Source organism: Anopheles moucheti, chromosome 3, assembly GCF_943734755.1.
Source record: "Anopheles moucheti chromosome 3, idAnoMoucSN_F20_07, whole genome shotgun sequence".
Lineage (NCBI taxonomy): Eukaryota > Metazoa > Arthropoda > Insecta > Diptera > Culicidae > Anopheles > Anopheles moucheti.
The window spans coordinates 61137682-61157606 of record NC_069141.1 but is presented as its reverse complement, the minus strand read 5'-3'; the positions used below and the strand labels follow the sequence as shown (position 1 = coordinate 61157606).

Genomic DNA, 19925 nt, shown 5'->3' with positions numbered 1-19925 from the left:
TTCACATCATCCCCAACAAACTATGCGCAGGAGGAAAAAGGAACGTTCAAGGTCTGCTACAGATGGGCGGCTGATTGGCTGATGGAGCAGGAAAGACAATTCCGTACGGTTCACAGTTCTATTTTCAATTCTGCGCTCAACAAAGACCGACCCGGCATGTTTCAGTTTCCGGCCGTGTGGTTATAACGCGCCCGGGTTGACCACTGGTCGATAACAATTGCTGCTGCACTGAACCAGGGGCACGTACCGCTTGGTGTATCAGTATCAGTCATTACGACAATGATGGCAAACGGTTACAACAACGAGGAACCGGCAACAGTGTTGGATACATTCGGGTACTTCCGTCAATGCTTTCATTTTCCCCCTGAAGTACCATCGTTGATTGTGTTCGGTCAAAAGATCAACTGCGGCAAGTGAGACAAGATTGATTTTCAATCGATAATAGATGCGACAGCATCCGCCGTACCGTTGGCGGCTGGGCAAAACTGGTACGCAAACGTGAGCGCCCCCGATGGCAGAACCGGACAGACCGGCCCTAGTAAAGATAGGGAAAGAGAGAGAGAGAGTGATTGGGAAGGAACTGTGTGAAATATTCAGCAGTAATGTTCAAAGTTTATTCCCAATGAATCAGTGCCAGAAGTATATTGTTTGTATTGCTATCTGTTTTGATGATTGTCACCAGACAGTATTAAGTATTATGATCTAGCTGTTTAAACTGAAAATTTCGATTTGGGCGACATTTGTAGTGCACACTAATACGCATGATGTGATCAACCAAAAATTATATACTTCGAGCTATGTGAAACCAGGTGAGATCGTAACAGTCGTCCTGTAAAGAAGGCATTACTGTCCCACCAGAAATGTCACAAGATGTGCAAAATGGAGTAAAGAAATGGCTAAAAGCTAGAGCAGATTAATATCGCATTCACTGCGAGGCTGAGAGGCTGCGGCAATATAGAAGGGAGTACATTTTAACAACCTAATAAACGTGTTGGCTAACTAATTTTATTACAACGGTTATTAAAAGCCGCGATTAAATTAAATTAAACGATTGAACAAACAATTAATTACAAACAATTAAATAATAAATAAATAAATCGATGGCAGTTTGGTTTTGCCACAGGATACAATTGTCTGTAACGTGATAAAACGCTATTCAACTTGAAATCACAAGCCTCATAATTGAAACCGACAACACATTACAATGAAGTTGATCAATTTGTACAATCGTAACGGGCTGACATCATGCAACAAGCCACGTGCACAGAAAACTCTCCTGATCGAACTGCTCGTAGAACTTGTCTATATTTGTCCCTAGCAGATAGATGATAACGAACTGGTGCTAAACGATGTTAATGGAACGACGCGGGTACGGCCGTCGATCATGTGAACGATCATCTAATTGCCTGTAATTATCTGTCACAGTTTGCAAAGTCGGTTCGGAGGGTTCGAGCGCCATTACTATTGTCATTCGAAACAAAGGCACGCGTGACGCAAAAATGACAGATGCGGGAGGAGGGTAAATGATTTGGAAGCGACACACAAAACCCATGCATCGGAAACGTACCTTTTCAATGTCCGCAATCGTATCTTTCATCTTGGCCAATCGTTTTTCCTCCACCATGTCATCGTTCACATTGCCACCGGACAGCTTCTGGCCCGCTGACACTGATACTTTCGCCGAAAATACTGCCAGATCTGCCTTGATCTGATTTTTCTCCTTGCGCAGCTTGTGTATCTCCACCAGGATGCTCTTGGTGGGTGGATCGGCCGATTTGTCACCGTGCGTCGGGCGGCAACCGTGCTCTAGCTCGAACCGATCCTCGAACTGTGTGAGCTTCTTCTTCAGCGCACCGAGCTTCCGATTGATCGCCTTTACGCGCTCGTCAAACATATTGTTGGCGGCGGGCGGCGTGCCTGACTTCTGATGATGATGATGGTGCATCGCGGATGATGGTGCATTTTCCGCACTTCGATGATGTGCACCGTACAGCTTCAGCGAGCTGCCGGACGCGACCGGGCGCAGTTTGGCGTGCGACACCGAATCCATCCGTTTGGCGTGATCGAATTTATCATCGGCAAACCGCTGACAGACCAGGGCCGGTGTATCGTCCGGGTAGGTTTGGCCCCAGGGGAGCTTTTCGCGTGGAGAAAGCGGTTCTTGTGCTTCCTCTTGCTGCAGCACCTGCGACTCCTCCTCATCGTCAATCAGGTTGGACACTTCCTCCACCGCTTGGTTCTTCTCGAGCACGTTGTTATCGTTGTAATCGGACATGGGCATCGCACCGTCACCCATCATAGCGTCATCCTGCATTGTGGTCTGCTGCAGCTGCTGCTGCTCGCGATGCTTACTGGACGATCGGACTCGCCGTTCTGATTTACCACCGCCGCTCGGATGGGTATCGTGCTTGGAGTAGAAATGTTCATTACCAGCGAGCAACACCGTACCACCGCCAGTGGCCGCCTTCATTGCGAGCTTCGTGTGCTTCGAGCTGTTGCGGGCTCGAGGCGATACGGATTTACGACCCGGCGGTGGACGTGTCTTCGAGAAACGCTCACAGTGCCGACGCCGTTCGTGTTCACCATCCTGCTCACTGTCCGAGTCACGCCGGGACTTCAGTATATCACGACATGGAGACAGCCGATGGTGGGGCTGCTGTGACTTGTTCCCGGCATGGTGCAGATGATGATGTCCGCCTAGATGATGGTACAGATGGTTACCATGATGATGGGGATGGTGATGATGATGGTGATGGGAATGATGATGGTGATCCTTCCCACCTACCCCACCGTTCCCGACACTCTCCACACTTCCAATGAAAAATTTCTTCAAATCATCCGCACTGTTCTTCAGGTTCTTCTCAAACACCTGCTGCTGCTGCTGGCCACGTTCCTCATCTACGCCCTCGATCGTCTCCTCGGCGATAATGTTCTCCTTGTCGATCGAGATCTCCACCGACACCACGCCCGGTGTTCGCTTTTTGAAGTCTTCGTGCGACGACACACGCCTGATCACCTCCTGACAGTTGGGCAGATGTTCCTCACTGTTCGAGCGGATCAGCTTCCGGTCCTGGCTGATGGAGGATGTGCTGTCCTGCCGTTCCTTACGCTTGCGGCAATTCTGCCACTCGGACGAATTGATCAGATTCGGCAGATACTGGTTGACCAACACCATCGGTGGTGGTGGTGGCAGCAGAGTGCCGGATTGCTCCTCTCCACCATCACCACCACCCACACCGACATCATCGCTGCTGATGCTTTGAATACCACCGCTCACCTTCACTCCATCACTGCTGCTACTGGTGCTGTTGATGCTGTTGCTGCTACTGCTGCTGCTCTTGCTTCCCTTACGACTTGCGCTGCTACCATCAACACTGCCAGCGCCACCGACACTGTTGTTGCTTGCCGGGCAATTGCTGCTGCTGTTGCTAGTCGTGTTGTTGGCGCCATTGCTGATGCTAGTGCTGCTGCTGCTGCTACTGCTGCTACTGCTGCTGCTGCTGCTGCTGCTGTTCGCTTTCGCTCGACCGCAGCTGACGACATCCTGGTGATCCACTACCACCACCGGATCAGACTGACCGTTCGATGAAAGGCTGATACTGGTCGGGGAGATAATCGTTGTCAGACGACTAAGGTCGTCTTCATTCTGTCCCAGTGATGGGCGACGCATGCCGCACTGAAACGAAATTTAAGATACGAAAACGACACGTTAGGAACAGTTCGACAACAATAAAACATAAAACAGGAGCTTTCAATGGAGGCGCCTGGTATCTGATTGATTGATGAAAAGAACTTATTAAAACTAATGCGATATTTATATAAAATAATTCTCTGAACACGATAAATACGTATTAATAAGATACTAAACGTTATGAGATTAAATTTTGAACTTTAAATACCTTTTCTAACCTACAACATCTTCACCGGGAGCGACGATGGAGCAGCCTGGTCAGTTGTAGTTCACAAACACCAAACCCCACAACTAAAGCTTTCACCTTCTACGCATCGATTGATAAAACAACAGCGAAACCCATCGATGCAATTCTATGGCGGAAACCATGGTTACGAACGTGCGGAAACATACATTTTTCCGCACAACATCAATCAATTTGCCATGTTTCGTTGTTGTTATTGATCCAAGGTCGCGTAATAGAATCGCCCGTCGCCAACCAAAAAAAAAAAAACACACACGATGAACATTGATCAAACACAATTCAACGAAATCAATCGATGTAGCTGCACGTTGACGGAAAGCTTTCACTGAATGTGTGTGTTTTTTTTTTTTTGCTACAAACAAGTGGCAAATGAAACAAAGCCAATGGCACCGTGATAATAAATAGCTTCCAGCGCGAACTTCTAGCGTGGTGTGTAGTAGAGGGAAAGAGAATTGCCACTCTAATCAATGTTGGTGTTTTCTACCGTTTTTTACTTTTACCTTCAACGACCTTCGAGGCCATGAGAGAAACCATGACGTATACGGTGCTTTATACTAAACTCAACTCCCTGTCGCGAAAATGCATTCGCATTTAGCACGACCACCGCGCGCCACAACATGCATGTTTTGCAACCCATTAGACATTGTTTTACCTTTGTTCTCTCTCTCTCTCTTCCTCTCTCGTGTGTCATGCCATGTGATAACAGTTCGTGCCTCGTGGTGTCACCCTTAGCAAACTATTCACGTAATTTAGCCCCCGTAACCATTTAGCGCCGTTCCGCCATTTATCCGCGGGGAACCATTTTGTGCAAAAATGGTTGCAGTGATGTGCAAATTGTTTCACGATCAATAAGAGATAGAAAATGGGATACTCGGTGAGTTGGAACAATAACAAAAAGCAAAAGCGTTAAACACGTTGTGTTTGGGGGGGGTGTGAAACATAAAAATAACACAACCGCGATGACGCGTTGGTGGCGGCGGCGGTTAAATTGTTCCAATTGTTTACCGCCCGCGGAACAGAACCCGGCCCTCTGATGGTGGTACGTGATTTTTGATCGAAACTTTTGCCGGCGGGGTTCGCTGTCACGGAGGGGAGCGGCGTTATACGAAACGGGCGGATGGTTACACTTGCACTTGTGCATGTTCGATTAGTTTGTTGACAGACAGATCGGAACTAGATCCCAGTGTAGATCTCGTTTTCAATTCCGCGAGTATCTGATTCTTGCTTTTATTTTAAGCTTCAACGCCATGGAAGCGAATAGGAATAAATTAAAGCTCACATTGCACCACAGATACCGCATAAAAAAAAAAAGATCGATTTCTTCCCGATCCATCAGTAATGTGATAGGAAATATGAGCTGTTTTGGGAAGATGCGATGTTTTGTGATGCCCTGGCCTCAAATGACGTCGTTTTGTATTTGCTATTGGATCTTATTTATCTCACAATCGTCACACTTCTTATCACACCTAATGTGTCGCTCAGGCACTGCTTTTACCCTGGTTTACTCCAGGGTTGCAAGATGTGCTTTATTTTTAGCTGCATTACACACACACACAAAAGAGAGAAAACGTATCTAGATGACACGACGCCTGGCTTACCCCGAGTGGGGAAAAAAGATTGACAAATTAATCGCCTTTTGGCACGCGCAAATGTTTGGGTCCCATTCTTTTGTCGCTTATCTGGTGGTTGCCCCTGGTATTGCCCCTGCCTGATCGGTCGTAAAGCGTGTAACGTGCGATGGACAGCAGACACACAGGCAGGCAGGACAGGTTAATAAGCGTATCGTAAATAAAAGAGTGATTCGTCGATAGGCTATCGGCCATCGTAACGCTGAGATGGGTTGGAATTGTTCAGGTCTCCGATGGTAATCCAGCCATTTTTGACGGCATTCGGAACAATGCGTACAATTGAGATGTTTAGATAGCGCTCGTAACAACAGGCGAATCTTTTTTCTAGAATGTGTGCTGATAATAGACACCGTTGGGATGGGCGGTTCGTGTGTGCATGTCAGTAGTTACTACGTTCCAATTTCTCTCTCGAATCAGTAGGTCACGGTACGGGCGGTAGAAGTTGGATGATAATGGTGTTGATGTCGTTGATGATCTTCATGCTATGAAGGTTCTTCTATCACGCCTTTTCACCCTATCTGCTCTGGTGAAGATTTCAAATTTCCCGAGCATGAAGAATACCTTCGGAGTACCACCACGCATTGGACCCATCGAGAAGCTTTTTAGACAATTTTTGGCAAATTCTCGATTTCTGACTCATATTTACATTCAAGATTTCCAAGTTCCAAGAAGCATAATTAATATTGGGGCACACGAATGGGTCTTCACATCCATTCACATCTAGCTATGTGTAAATAAATTCACAGAAGGTCAGAAATGGCAGGCCTTGACATCTTGAGGTTTTTGAGCCGATTAAGAAGAATAAGTATTATTCGGAAAGCAGCCATACACATCGAGAACGTGATTTGAGAATGCTTTGTGAATTCTCAATTTTTTATTCCAATTTGAAGTGAAAATTTCAATATTCTGGAGAATACCCTAGCTGTGCAGCCACACATGGACACTTCGTGGAACCTCCTTTAGAGATTTTTTTGGGAGAATTCCTTGTTGGAGAATTATTTAGGAAGTCTCAAATTTTTACTTCAATTTGGGCAATGGTCCAAAAACACTGAACTATGTTTCTTTATTTTACAATAAAAAAATAATAAGATTTTTATATTCATTACGACAATTTTATTCGCTATTCGCCCTAATAGACGAATATGATTATAATACTGATAAACACGATCAAAATAAGTACTCATAAGCACTTATTAGCTTATGCCCATTCCCATTCCAATTATTAACATTCCGTTCCTTCAAGTGTTCCTACAATAACTTAATACAGTTTGAACACAATTTTTCAAAAAACAACTACAGTTGCTCTCGGCCAAGGCACTTGAGATACCCAACATTATCTAACACAAAACAGTGCCGAGTCATTGGAGTGTCTTGGAGTGTCCCGTGACATGAGATTTTCACCAAAATCATTCCACTTCAGATGACACTCAGAAAGCAGAAAACAACCGGAAGCCACCCACACAAAGCTTACCAAGTTCAAAATCACACAACACTCGGTTGCTTGCGGTAGGACCGAATGTCCTGCTGCTCACTTTCTTCTTTGTGTGTCCACGACCACTTCAGATGGATTCGCCACTTGAACAGAGGTTGTGTGTAACACTTTATTAGCTTTTGCCAGTCCGCAACAACATTCATAACGTGACAGGACCGCGCGTTCCTGTTTGTTCATAAATTCCAGTTGCGAGTGGAATCTTCCATTTCTTCGATGGAAGTCACTCGTACGAGAGGTGCATTACTTACTTTATTTTTCCATTGACGAATGTGGCAGGCATGGGCCAGCTTATAGATCAAACCCTTTCTACCAACCGCATGATCGGATGGCTGTACGCACAACATGGTTGACCTGTGGGACACGCTTTAACCGTACTATCTTAATCGTACGTGAAGGAGACTAGTTTATGCTTCACAACAGCCCTTAAGATTTTCTTTACTCTTGCACTTCGTTATAATCCACCATGGAAAGCTCTGCCAGACTCACTTGGGAGCTGGGGAACCACTAGCTTTCACCACTAATTCACCCCCACTAGAACCTTGTCAATAAATGCTGTGGCGTGGTTCAATTGGTAAAGAAAAATCACAAAACGTCATACGAAAACACAATCCCATCACAATACGACAGTTCTTGACTTTGATCTCCCGGGTGAGGAGGTTAGCTCCGTTTGCGATGCCGGTCACAAAACTTGTGGGAGCACGCGAGTCTCCCGGGATCAGTTTTATACTGGCACGGCAACCAGGGAGATAAAAGCCAGGGCAGAGTATATACTACCTCCAACACACGCACACAAACTCGCAAGCGGCAGAGATTGTGCGCTCTCCGGCTACGCATCACTAGCAGCGGAATTGGAAGCGCGCGCAGATTGATAGACAAGTGAGACATTAGTCCCACATACAGGGTGGCAAGTGCCTCAACACCAACACAACAAGGGTCGCTTCCGATGTATACGTCTTCAATACTGCGGGGTTGTAACATTTCGCGTCGATTTCTGGTGACTGTGTGAACTGCCATTTTAACACCTGTACGTCTTGTCACGCTTATCTCGATTGTACAAGTGTATGGGACAGCAGTGGGAAGACATTGTCTCTGGAGCTTTTAGGGTGCTTAAAGAATGCACCATTGGAAAGTCACAAAGTCTCCTCTGTTTCGAATACCTTTCGACACCATTTCATACCCGTATTGAACGATCGTTTATAGCTACCCGATCGAGTGCAATATGGTGCGGGTTACTTAAAGAGATGGTGGATGTAAAAAAAAGCACACTACCATGCTAACACGATGAGAATTGCAAATTGCCCGTAAGCCCCGCTGCCAAATATTGACTGAAATCGTTCAAGCAGGGCTGTTGTTGTGCCGCGGGCCGTCTGCGTGCCTGACTTGCTTTTGTTTGTGCTGCGAAAGAAGGCACGTTACATTTGCCAATACAAACACAAAAGCTGGATAGTAAACAGCTGTTTTATTACATTTCAACGCCATTTTCTCGGCGGAATGCTAGATGGTGATCTCACTGTGTGTGCGATCATGTTGGTGCGATCATGTCTTTTGTCGTATAATAAGGTCCATGCTTAAAATGCATGAAAAAGGGTAGACAAATGAGGGAATTCCCAAATAAAACTGTTCTTCTCGCAGAAGCTTAATATTGTAATAAATTACTGCTTTTCTATAAGAACCATGTAATGAATTATCCCGCAGCTAGCAAATAAAGTAATAGAAAGAAACGGCAGACCTAGACCTCTTGAGGCTGTTATGCCGATAACGAAGAATAACCTTGTTGACAGCACGGTTAGTCTTTCAATTCCCAAACAGCAAAAAGAAACTTATCGGGGCTTAAACTGATAAAAACTTTATCAAAAAGTCAGCTCTATATGAGCTCTCGATTGCTTTTATAGTCAGAGCATAGCTAATTCCAAACTAAACAATTACCACTTTAGGGATTCCGGCAATGCTTATGAGACTAGTAAGAGTACCAATTACCAACGTCATATGACAGGTGAAGGTGGCCTGAATGCTCTCAAGAAACTTTGGGTCGGTGCCAAAGATATGGACCAGTCTGTAGAGTATACACAGCATTCATAGTTCCAGTAGCTGAACATACGCTGAACGGAAACATGGAGCTCGTCCAAAACCAACTATACACTGCAAAGGTGTGTTGAAAGCCGGGAGATGACTAGAAATAATTATAGCAGCGTGTGTAAAGAAGAACAATGATAATGTGGCAGGCAGTAATACTGAGCTGCAATTCAGCTGTTATTCAATAAAATCTCATCATACTGCAGGGCATTACACAATCTCCGTCTTGTTTACTCACTCTCTATACTTTTTATAGCTGCGCTTGGAGGTTGATTTTATCATGAAGGAAACAAGGAGTGATCTACTCATTGCAAAAAAATCATTCTCCCCAATAGAAGCTTTAGAATGAGGCATTCCAAAACAGTCTCAACCTGAAGCATGTTGAACTTTGTACACTGCAGATTTTACAGACATCAGGTTCTGGTGGAGGATCTACAGAAATACCTTACGGAAATTGAACTAAAATATTCTTTGTTAACGATGTCTTTGCTTACATCTTATTATTATGATGTCCTTGTTGGAGAAGTTAAAATCGATTTCTCAAGATTTAAGATTTGAATAGGGAAACTCCCAATATCAATATTTTCAACAACAATAAACCTAACGGAGAAACTACGAAATTTCGCGGAGAGACTTCCAGTTGGCTGCAAATCGTGTGCTCCCACAAGTGACGGTTTCTATTAGCAATACCATAATCCCACTTAGCACGATGATCGCTCCCTGATAAGCCCCGGGGCAACACACAGTCCGTGTGTAGCCGCTTCGTGCCTCTGCAGACACTAAGGCTCTCTTTTTTCCGCTCCATTTGATCTGCCCCATACGGCGCATGGATGTTGCATGGTCAGCGGACCAGTGCCATCCGGAACGAACGGTACTGCACCGATTAAATCTGAACCGAACTGATTCACACCGCAGCAGCATAGGTGAGAGTTAGCACCTTTTGCGTCGTTAATGTCGTCACATTTCCCCCGTTCACTCCACGTCCCAGGACAGCAGGTTTCGCAAGGTCGCTGTCTTTGTCGTGATGGGTCGTGCACAGGTGACATCGCTCACAACCGCCAGCTGTAATTGCTCCGCAGGTTGTTGGGAATTTTGCGACCGGCAATGAGTTCTTGTCTCCTGCGTCCTCCGTTTTCTCACGCCCAGACAACACCTTGGAGGGGAGGACGAAAACTGGAAAACACCGTGCAATCCCTCGCGTGCTACCGACATCTCGCCACAGTTGCTCTTATCAGTTACACTGATCAAATTTGTTTACATTCAACGTGCGCTTCTTGGTGCGCGCGAGCTTCTTCTTGTGCTTCCCAGTTCATGTACACACCTCGGGGTCCCTCGGCTGATTGCTTCACCGACGGAGTTCCCGTGTGGGGTTCAACATCAACCACCGTTCAAAGATCAGATCATTGATCACTGATTAGGTTTCGCGGTGTCAGGAGCACCGTGGAGAATCCCGCCAGATGATTCGTTGCCTTAGCAGATGGTATTAATTAAAACTGCAAACGGAAGGAAGGAAATTGGAAAGCACTAATTGAACTGATAAAACGCATTTGTTTACCGCTTATCGGTGGTTGGCGACTGTCGACTGGAGACCGAACACGGTGATTTCTTTTGTTTTCCCACGCACCCATAGCGTGCCCTATGGAGTGAAGCTATAGCTTACAGTGAAGAATGCTTATCATTACGAAAGTAATTAGACGGCAATGCAAATCCGTGAGTCACAATACGCAATGCAATATACTGGAATGGGGTTGAAGAATTATGACCAAATTATGCTTAAAATATGTTTACCACTGGCTTCGTAATATATTAAACAACTCCGACTATGATTAGGGAGGTTCAAAACGTATTACTGCCTTTTACGCCGTCTGCAACTGCAAAAGGAGGGCTCGATCCTCGAAACGCAACCCTTTTTTATCCGCACTGATGGTGGCGCCCTCTTTCGTCATCCGTGCCGAACCTCGATCCTGCGTAATCGGCAGGTTGTGTCAAAAGCTTTGACAAACATGAAACTATAATTATTCATTTGAACCACAGTATAAAGACTCACTGTATCAACTATCGCAGAGAGAGTTTCTATTTCTTTTTCGGGAAAATATTTACTAGTGCATTGAGGCTGTAAATTTCATATTTAAATACTGTTCAAATTGGAATTGACAAATGTTTGAATTCCCTAACCCCTCCAGAGGATTCTATGCCAAAACACTATGAACCAATGTATAATTTAGTTGCCTGATGACTGTACTCTACAGCAAAAAAAAAATACAATTCAACAATCGATAACGAAAGCAAACATAGCTTAATTCATTACCATTAAACCATTTCGTCGTTTAAATATGTATAACACATCCGCGTGGAGGACAGCCCAATCTCACATTCATCATTCCGTGTCTGCCTGCGCTGGGCTGGTGTTGTTGCCAATAGGCAACCCCAAGAAATACCTTGTTTGGACATATATTCCCAAAATAATCGTTCTTCCATAACAGTCGCGCGCGCGCGTCACACCACCCATGCAATACAAACCCTTGCTGCATTATTAATCATCACCGGGTCCCCCCAGCATCGGTGTGTTAGAATGCGCGGTGTGTGAAATGATTTGTCGCGGGAGAAATACGGGGAATGTAAATAGCGCCAAAGCAAACGAGGTTGCGTACGTACAAGAGGGGGTAGAACTTACGTCAGAACAACGCAGCGAGCGAGAAAACCATTCCATCTTGATCTTGGCTTCTGTCGCACCGGCTCGATTGCCGTACGATGCGGGTGAATATGTGTCAAAATTGGCAATCCTCTAAGGACCCCGGTCGCTGGTGACGGTGAAACGAGAAGCAAAAAACAAACAGAACCCAAAAACACTCACCCGACGACGAAAGATATTAAGATTTTTTTTTACGGCATACCTCTCCGGCATTCAACAAACCGCTGGTAAAAATACCATTCATGACTCGTCATATGAGCACACCGCGCCGATATACGTCATCTGGGATCCGAAAAGAACCTGGCGCGATGGATCGGCGAAGGAGAGGCCCATAAAAACCGTACGCACAGCATTAAGTGCATCCGGGGGATAAGCTGCAAAACGGAAGCGGCAAAGCTAAAGGTTACGCGCTTCGCAGTGGGTCTTTTTTGCGCGAAATGAAGGTATGCGCGATAGGTGGGGAGTAATCCCGCACTAGTTTGGCACATCGTTGCACAAGTTGCAAGCGTAATTCCTGGCGGGTGCCTTTTGAAGGTCGTTAGGTGAATTTTTGGAGTATCCTACCAACGGTGGACTAATCTCCTTCCTTCCTTAAGACTTGCCTCGGATTGATGATTATGTCAAGTCGCTTTTTCCAGTTGCTCGGCAATACCTATAGCGGTGCATTAGTACTTTATTTATAGCACAGCCGCAGTTCGTACACCCGAAGCTAGTGGAATGTTCTGGAACATGAAAGTCATAGTCCGGTACTTACGATCATTTGATGTAATATAATGGTTATGTTTTTTTCCCTCTCTCTCTGAAGAGACTGCTTTAAACCTAATTTAATCAACTTTCAGCAATTGTTTGAGTATTACTAGATGAAAGTTTCTTACATGATATTTAGAGTCACGAGTTATAAATTGTGATTGTTGTTAGAAACATTCCAAAAACATTTACTTTTTTAATTCTTACATGGAAAAATTAAAACTCAGCCATAAAATTGAACCTGCATCTCACATCGATGACATTCATTAAAAAAATATATGTCCAAAGACAATTGACTCATAAATAAAGCGAATAATTTATAACTAATCGTACATGACATTTAATTACCCGATTTATTATAAACTATAACTTTTCCCTTCAATGATACTCCATTCGTAAACACAACTCATCGGTAACGATTGTGCCACCAGGTGCCAAACGTACCACACCGCGTGGTGGACCGAAATATGTTTGCATTACTATTTGAAACCGGTGAACCGTACTAACCATCGACACACACTTTTGTTCTGCGTTAGGAGGTTGTTTATTTACAATTATTCACCAGCAGTGGAAGAAAAAATCAACCAAAAACAAGACACGGCAGTTGCCCGTTTCCTCACCGAGCACCCAAAAGATAAGCTTTCGGGTGTGTGTGCTGCACACCAAGAACGACGCGAACCAATGCCGTCCCGTCGGACTTGTCCCCGCAGCGAAATTGGCGCATTTTGAAGCAGCAATACAAACATCATCATCATCATCATCATCAGGCAACCGGTCATAACCTGGCCCGAACAAAACAAAAAAGAAAACCATAAAAATACAGCCTCTGCTGTACGGTAAAGTGCCAATGTATGGTCGCTCTGCGCCGGGATTGATGATTGCGGCCGGTACGGTCTAAAAATACCCGTTTTGCCGCGTTGTTGTTAAAGAACATGATGGCGATTCGGCGACAACAACAAATCGGTTGTTATTTGCGAGATTTTGTTTTTTGGGTTTGTCGTTACGGATGAATATTGTTCATTTAGAGTGTGCGCGGTGTGGTGTGGCTAGAGGATAAATTAAAATATACAAAATTGAAGATCACTTCATTGTGATCGAGTTGTGATGTATTTACATGATGAATTATTAAAGTTTCATTTGTGTAGATTACTTATCTATGTGATGTAATGTAGAAATATTCTTGAGAGGATGTTACAGGCTTTGTGCATGGTGGGACCATGTAAAAGAGCTGTTCAAGACCAATTAGACGATCAAGATATCGATCTAAAGATCGGGATTTCATAAGACAGACCTTATGTACCAAATGACAGTCGGACATTTCAAGAAATATTTTCAAAAAGCTACTAAAAACTGCTCACCTGACCAGAGAAATTTCGCAGTAGAGTCCTGGGACTCTGTCGTCCTTAATTACTTAACGGACATGACACAAGTTCTGGACTGGCTGATCTTGAAACCATCACATTTATTAAGTAGCTTGGCACAAGTTTTCATTGGGAATTAATGGCAAATTTTGGATAACATCGATAGCTAGACTCTAAAAAGCATAATTAGCTTCGAAGAATTCAACAGTGTCTTGCATGACATTAAAAAAAGCATGGACACATTCAGCAAATTATTTCATTTTAATTAACATTTTAAGAATTGCTTCAAAACGTTGAAAACAGTTCTAATAACTTCGTGCAAATTATTAATCAAGAAGTTATTTATTTAATTACAAAAACGATTAATTGAACCGCTCATCAATTATCCTTTCGCGTACCTAATATCATTCACGCCTTTATACGCCTGATCAACTATTCTTCCCCGAATGGCAACTGGCCAACCGTCTAAAAGCTACGAAGGTCAATAACGATCGAGGGTAATAAACCGAACCTTCGCAAAGATCATTGCTTTAATCGTGAAAACTCGCAACACGCAAAACAAAATCCAAACATACATACGTCCACACCATCCGTCACTTCCGAGGTATAGAAATAAAACAGCAGGTGAGATGAAGCGACATTTATCTTCCGAATCAAGTGAATTAAGCTTTCCCACCGTCTACTTACCACGCAAGCGGTTACAGTTTCCCAGCAGTTTTTGGCAAATGCTTCAATTTTGGGTGGAATCTTCGCGGCTTCACGGCGGCCAAAGCGACAGCGGTTTGTAGTCGCTGCTGCTGCTGCTGCTGGTTGGCGGTGTTATTGTGTTGGGCTTCCGGTAGTACGTTTCGGTTTGCGCGGACAAACAAATAGGTAAGGAACACTTGCGAATAAACTGTGCTGGATGCAAGAGCACACGCGCGCGCGTTTTTCACAATCACAACACACGATAAGCCGTGGGAGGTGATTCGGCGGTGTGGCACCAAGTAGCTTTCTGAGCAGATATGCACGCGGATGATGCGATGCGAAAGAATCACGCAACGTTGCTTAAGAGCACCGGCGGGCCACAAGATGCTTCGTCGAGACGCGCAGTGGTACACGGGAAGGATGTGAATCCCTCTGATGGCATCAATCTACTAGGACCGCGGTCCCGGTTTCGAAGGATCGCTAACCGCTTCCACTACCACACACACACACACGCACACTAGCGCACGCCGGTAAGCGCCGATCGCACACAGCGTATGCGGAGAAGCAGTAGCAATATGTGGCGCAGCCGTGTAGTAGCAATAGTAAAGGAAGTAGTAGTATGAAGCTTAACGTAGTACTAATGCAATGCTATAGTGGCGCTACTTTCACCCCCTACTTTCGCTTCTCTCACACTCACTCACACGCACTCACACGCACACACTCTCGCTCTTTCTCACACACTCTCTCGCTCTCGCTCTCTCTCTCTGTCGTAGCCCTTATGCACTATTTTCCTATCACTCGCGTTTTCTGCTACGTTGCAAGTAATGTGATGGCAGACGGCGACACAATAGAGTACAACACTGTTGGTGCTCTAGTTCATCGAAGTGGCATATCCCGATCTCTGCACATTTTTACGACCTTGCTGGGGGTCCCCGCCGTGCCGGTGCGGTGATGGGCCGCGAAATCTATGGCTGCTTCAGGAAGTGCGTTGACACGAGGCGGTAGTTTAGCATGGGAACCGCCTGCGTTGCCCCAGATTTAATGCACTACCCGCTTACGATCGCGTGCGCAGTGTACGGGTGGGGGCGCTAGTGTGAGCGATGTTGCGATGAGAGGGTGGTACCGGTGGTTGATTCGCTCGCGAGGATCGCTTTCCGGTGTAGTGTATAACCTCTGTGTCCTCTTTGGCACTAAAAGGGGATTACTGTATTTTGTTGGCGATTTTACAGTACACAAGAAATCTTCCGAGGTCTAAAGGGGCTGCTGTATGATCACTTGCTTTGGCAGGAGGTGTTCCTGATCCGATCAACAATATCGCACAGATTAATCTGCTCTCTCCGACTGTCTATTCACTTATTAATGTTCCGAACGACAGATGTGATACTGGCGCGTTTTCGTCCCGATCACTTCCAAGCACAGTCGCCGACAGATACGGTTCTATCGGCGACCAGTCCTCTCGAAGACGTTCGCCTACTTGTTGCACCGCTGCTCACCAAGAATGTAACGTGATCTCCCCAATTGGCTTTAATAAAGTCAAGCACGCTTACACCACACCCTTGCCGGAAGATCCGATGCCCGTTGTGGCGCTGTGTTGATTATTCGCTGCCGGTTGCCGTCCGCTTATTAGTCGCACACGGACGTGTCGGTTTGCCGGGTGCAATAAAACTACGCAGTTATAAGCTTCGATGATGGCGCGCTTACAATGATTCGGACACCACCCTTGGTGGTAGATTTGGATTCCGCTGCAGCAAGTGTCGTACTGACGCTGGCCAGAATTGTACGCGCTGGTTGCCGATTGGGTTGTGGCGTGTGGAACGTGTTCTTCGTCACTCGTGGGGAGGTGGGCCCCGCTTTGTTGCCTCACCAACCACACAAACACAGATACTTTCGCGCTGTTTCTCTCTCTCTCTCTCTCTCTCTCTCGTAACAATTCTTCGTAAAAAAACGGTCAGCCACAAGGCCTTGTTTTCATACAAACATCTCTTTATGGGCAGGGTGAGCAGCCAAAATCGATTCGACGATACCGTTTGATGAGCGACCGAAGGCTCGTACAACCGAAGACTGTCACGCAAAACGCAACTTTCAGTGCTGCTGCTGCTGCTGCTTTATTTGCGTTGCTTCTCCGGCATCAATGGCTGCACTTCGCTCGATTCGGCGCACTGAAGAATACCCATACACGAAACGCCGAAACTGATTCTCGCGAGAAACCGCGGACTCACACACACACGAGCACACTTACAGTGCTAAATGGGGGGGATTAGTAATGCGTTGTGTTGTTGATTTTTTTTCTGGTATATCGGCTTCCCTTGTTGCTGTTTATTGTTTTTTTCTCTACCCCCGGTTTTTGTCGCGGAACCCTATGTGCATACGCAACACATTCCTTACGCGGGTGGTGGTGGGGTGTGTGTTGCTGTTCGTCGTTCTCCACTTCAAATATGCAAACTGCAATTCAGCACAATTGGGGAATGTGCTTCCGGTCGTTTAGATTATGCGTTTAATCACCGCCTTTACTCTCGCCTCTCAGATATTTCCAAATGGCAGGGCTTCAAGAATAAACATCCGGTACGGTTACCGCTCGATGTGATGTCTGAAAGATAAAGCAAGAAGAATGTCGTTATTAGTAACATATTTTCAATACACAGCGCTTAGTATGTTGTGATGCGTCCAGAAGCATTTAAGTAACAATCGATAAATCGATACCGTAATGACAGGCGGCAGTGTGTCACAATTATAGCCCTTGAATAGAACCCTACCACCTAGCGGAAGCCATACGTGATAGGTTAGTAACGAAAGGTCGCACAGTAGCGAGCGGTTCCAGCAACGAACCTGTTGCCCATAATTACGCATCTTAAAAAAAAAAACGGAGGTCTTCAAGGCCGTGGACTAACTGAAGGTAACTGTAAGGTCTTTTGGAAGAGTGTGTCGTTTAATCTCATCGACACCCTGCTCCTCACATGGTGTTGAAGCAACGTATCACTTCACTTCGTAACAGACTTCAGAAAAGCTATTGCAACCGTGTCAGGAACAGGTGGAGATGCAAATTCTACAATTAGATGCATTGGATTGTCGGGTGCAAATTATACAATCCTCTTCCCGCAAGTTGTAACACTGGAAATGTAAGGATTCCATCGCGATGATAGGCGGTGTTGCAACAAATGGGTTCCCGAAGAGGGAGGATAAAAAAAGAAAATAATATCTCATTCCACTCAGAGGAGAAATTAGAACGAAACTTTCCGATACAACAGTTCCTATTACAGGCCACGTCTGAATGTTTGAACCTCCTGAGGTACCCACCGGAGCAACTCAAACGAGAGCAAAAGTGTAAAGTTTATGAATACACAAAAGGGACGTAATGTGTGGGAAGGTATAAATTAACTGCCATCGCATCACACCATCATTAAACTAGTTCCTGTTTCACCTTCACACAATCCCACTGGGTCACTGGTTGGTGATTCCGTAAACGTTGTCCAACAGCGAAACGATGGCAAGCACACCTTGCCCAGCACGTGCGCTCCTACCGATAAAATACATTTTAATATTGATTTCTAGCGCAGCCAGAACGGTAGTAGACCATTGACATTGACAGCTGTTTGGAACGGGGACTCACAATTATTGCCGTCCGTTACAGTTCATTGCTCTAGTTTCACCCGCGATTAGGAGATGTGGAAGGTGAACAGATCTAAAACCGAACAGCAGCAAATGAATTGTTCATAAATATCCCTACATCCCGTGCTCGGTATTCTCGCCCTTATGGGGGGAGACCTTTATTATACGGTTCTGTTTATTATGAGCCACGATTTAAGGACTGTATGAAAAGAAGCTTTGCATGTCCATTAAAGTTTACGCTACCATTAGACCACGCTTTCGTGACTAAGAAAAATCAAACTCCGAACAATTGACAACCAAGTGTAGGTGTAGATGTAGCTTCGCGAAGAACTCTTCACAAGCGGTCGGTTGCAAGCGATCCAGTAATAATCGTTGCTAAAAAGTTTTACAATCAGATTGTAATAAATCAGACACTGATCGTATGCCGGTGAGTTTTGGGTTCTATTGTGTGACCTTCGTTCCCAGGGGGAAAATTGACATCAAATCGTTTGCAATCACATTCACCTGCGGCGTGGCGTGTTGGAGCTGATCCGAAATGCCCTGGTAAGAGCGGTGCAAGTCACGCACATTTTATTGCAAACAAAGTGGAGGCACAATAGGAGACTATCAAAGGAAGGATAAATGTGGACGAACGTAAATCGTGCAGCAATCAAATGGTATCACAGCATAACAATAATCAATCAATGCATTTGTTACAAAGTACTAAAGTAAGTGCTTGTTGTTAAATGGGAAATTAATCGATATTCGATGTAATTCATACGAATTCCTATATCTCAAATTAATTTTTCCTCCTGAGCTTCCCAAAATAGATTATCAATAAGGAAAATTTAAGCACATGCTGCAATTGTTGCGTAATTCAAGTGGTTTACATAATATTCGCGTCCTCTTGTACATGAGCCTGGTTTTAAATTTACAATCCGCGAAGAATGTAGCGAAACTCGAGGCAACTATGGCCAAGCCCGAGAGTGGAAGAAAAGCTCTCGAACTTTCCTTCGAAACGATACAGTTCCGCTGGTCAACAGCAATCCGGTTTCTGCCGTTAAAAAAAGAAACGCAACCACATTACACATCGCGTCATCATTACAAACCAGCTGCTCTTCCGTTTTTGTTTTTTGTTCGGAACGTTGTAAAAGAAACTTCGTATGGGACAGCAGTGCGTGTGTTATGGACGAAACCAAGCGCAGCCCACGCATCTTAACGAACAGCGAAGAATCGGTATTTATTTTAAATAAATTATCTTCACCCGAAAAGAGCAAACACACAAAACATGATCCTCCCGAACCGAACCGGTTTGTCCGGTCCGGTCTGCACAACCTGGCCGGCCCCGGTACGCTAGGGAGGTTTGTGCTTCGGACGGTTTTAAGATTTCATTCTCCATCGGCCTTCAGGAATACCGGTCTCGTTTTGCGTCCCAAAAGCCGGCCGGTAGAATGACACTCCTTGGCAGTTGTATGTACACACACACGACAATAAAGTACAGAAGGAAAGAAATGGCGCTCACAAGCGGGAACACATGGGAAGCAAGTGGCAGTATCGCCCAAAAAGGTTAACAAAAGTAAAGGTGCCAATTGCCACAAAACCAGACCCTCTTTTACGTTGTAACTGGGTGTATCTCAAATTATCTGAAAAAAATACAGGACAATAAAATGGCATTATAACTTCGTTTTATTGAAATTTGTTTGACTTGAGTCATTATTTTTAGCT

At 45.0% G+C, this 19925-nt stretch overlaps 1 protein-coding gene across 2 annotated transcripts in view; it reads right to left on the bottom strand.

Annotated features, from left to right (window-relative positions):
- Positions 1–19925, bottom strand: part of LOC128305422 (protein FAM13A) — a 34675-nt gene that overhangs the window by 1428 nt on the left and 13322 nt on the right. For both annotated transcript variants that reach the window (XM_053042856.1, XM_053042857.1), the window contains exons 2-3: positions 14616–17202; positions 1568–3676 (exon numbers count right to left, since the gene is read on the bottom strand). In XM_053042856.1, the coding sequence (XP_052898816.1) occupies positions 1568–3670 (2103 nt within the window). In that variant the 5' untranslated portion in view covers positions 3671–3676; positions 14616–17202. The remainder of the gene's footprint in view (positions 1–1567; positions 3677–14615; positions 17203–19925) is intronic.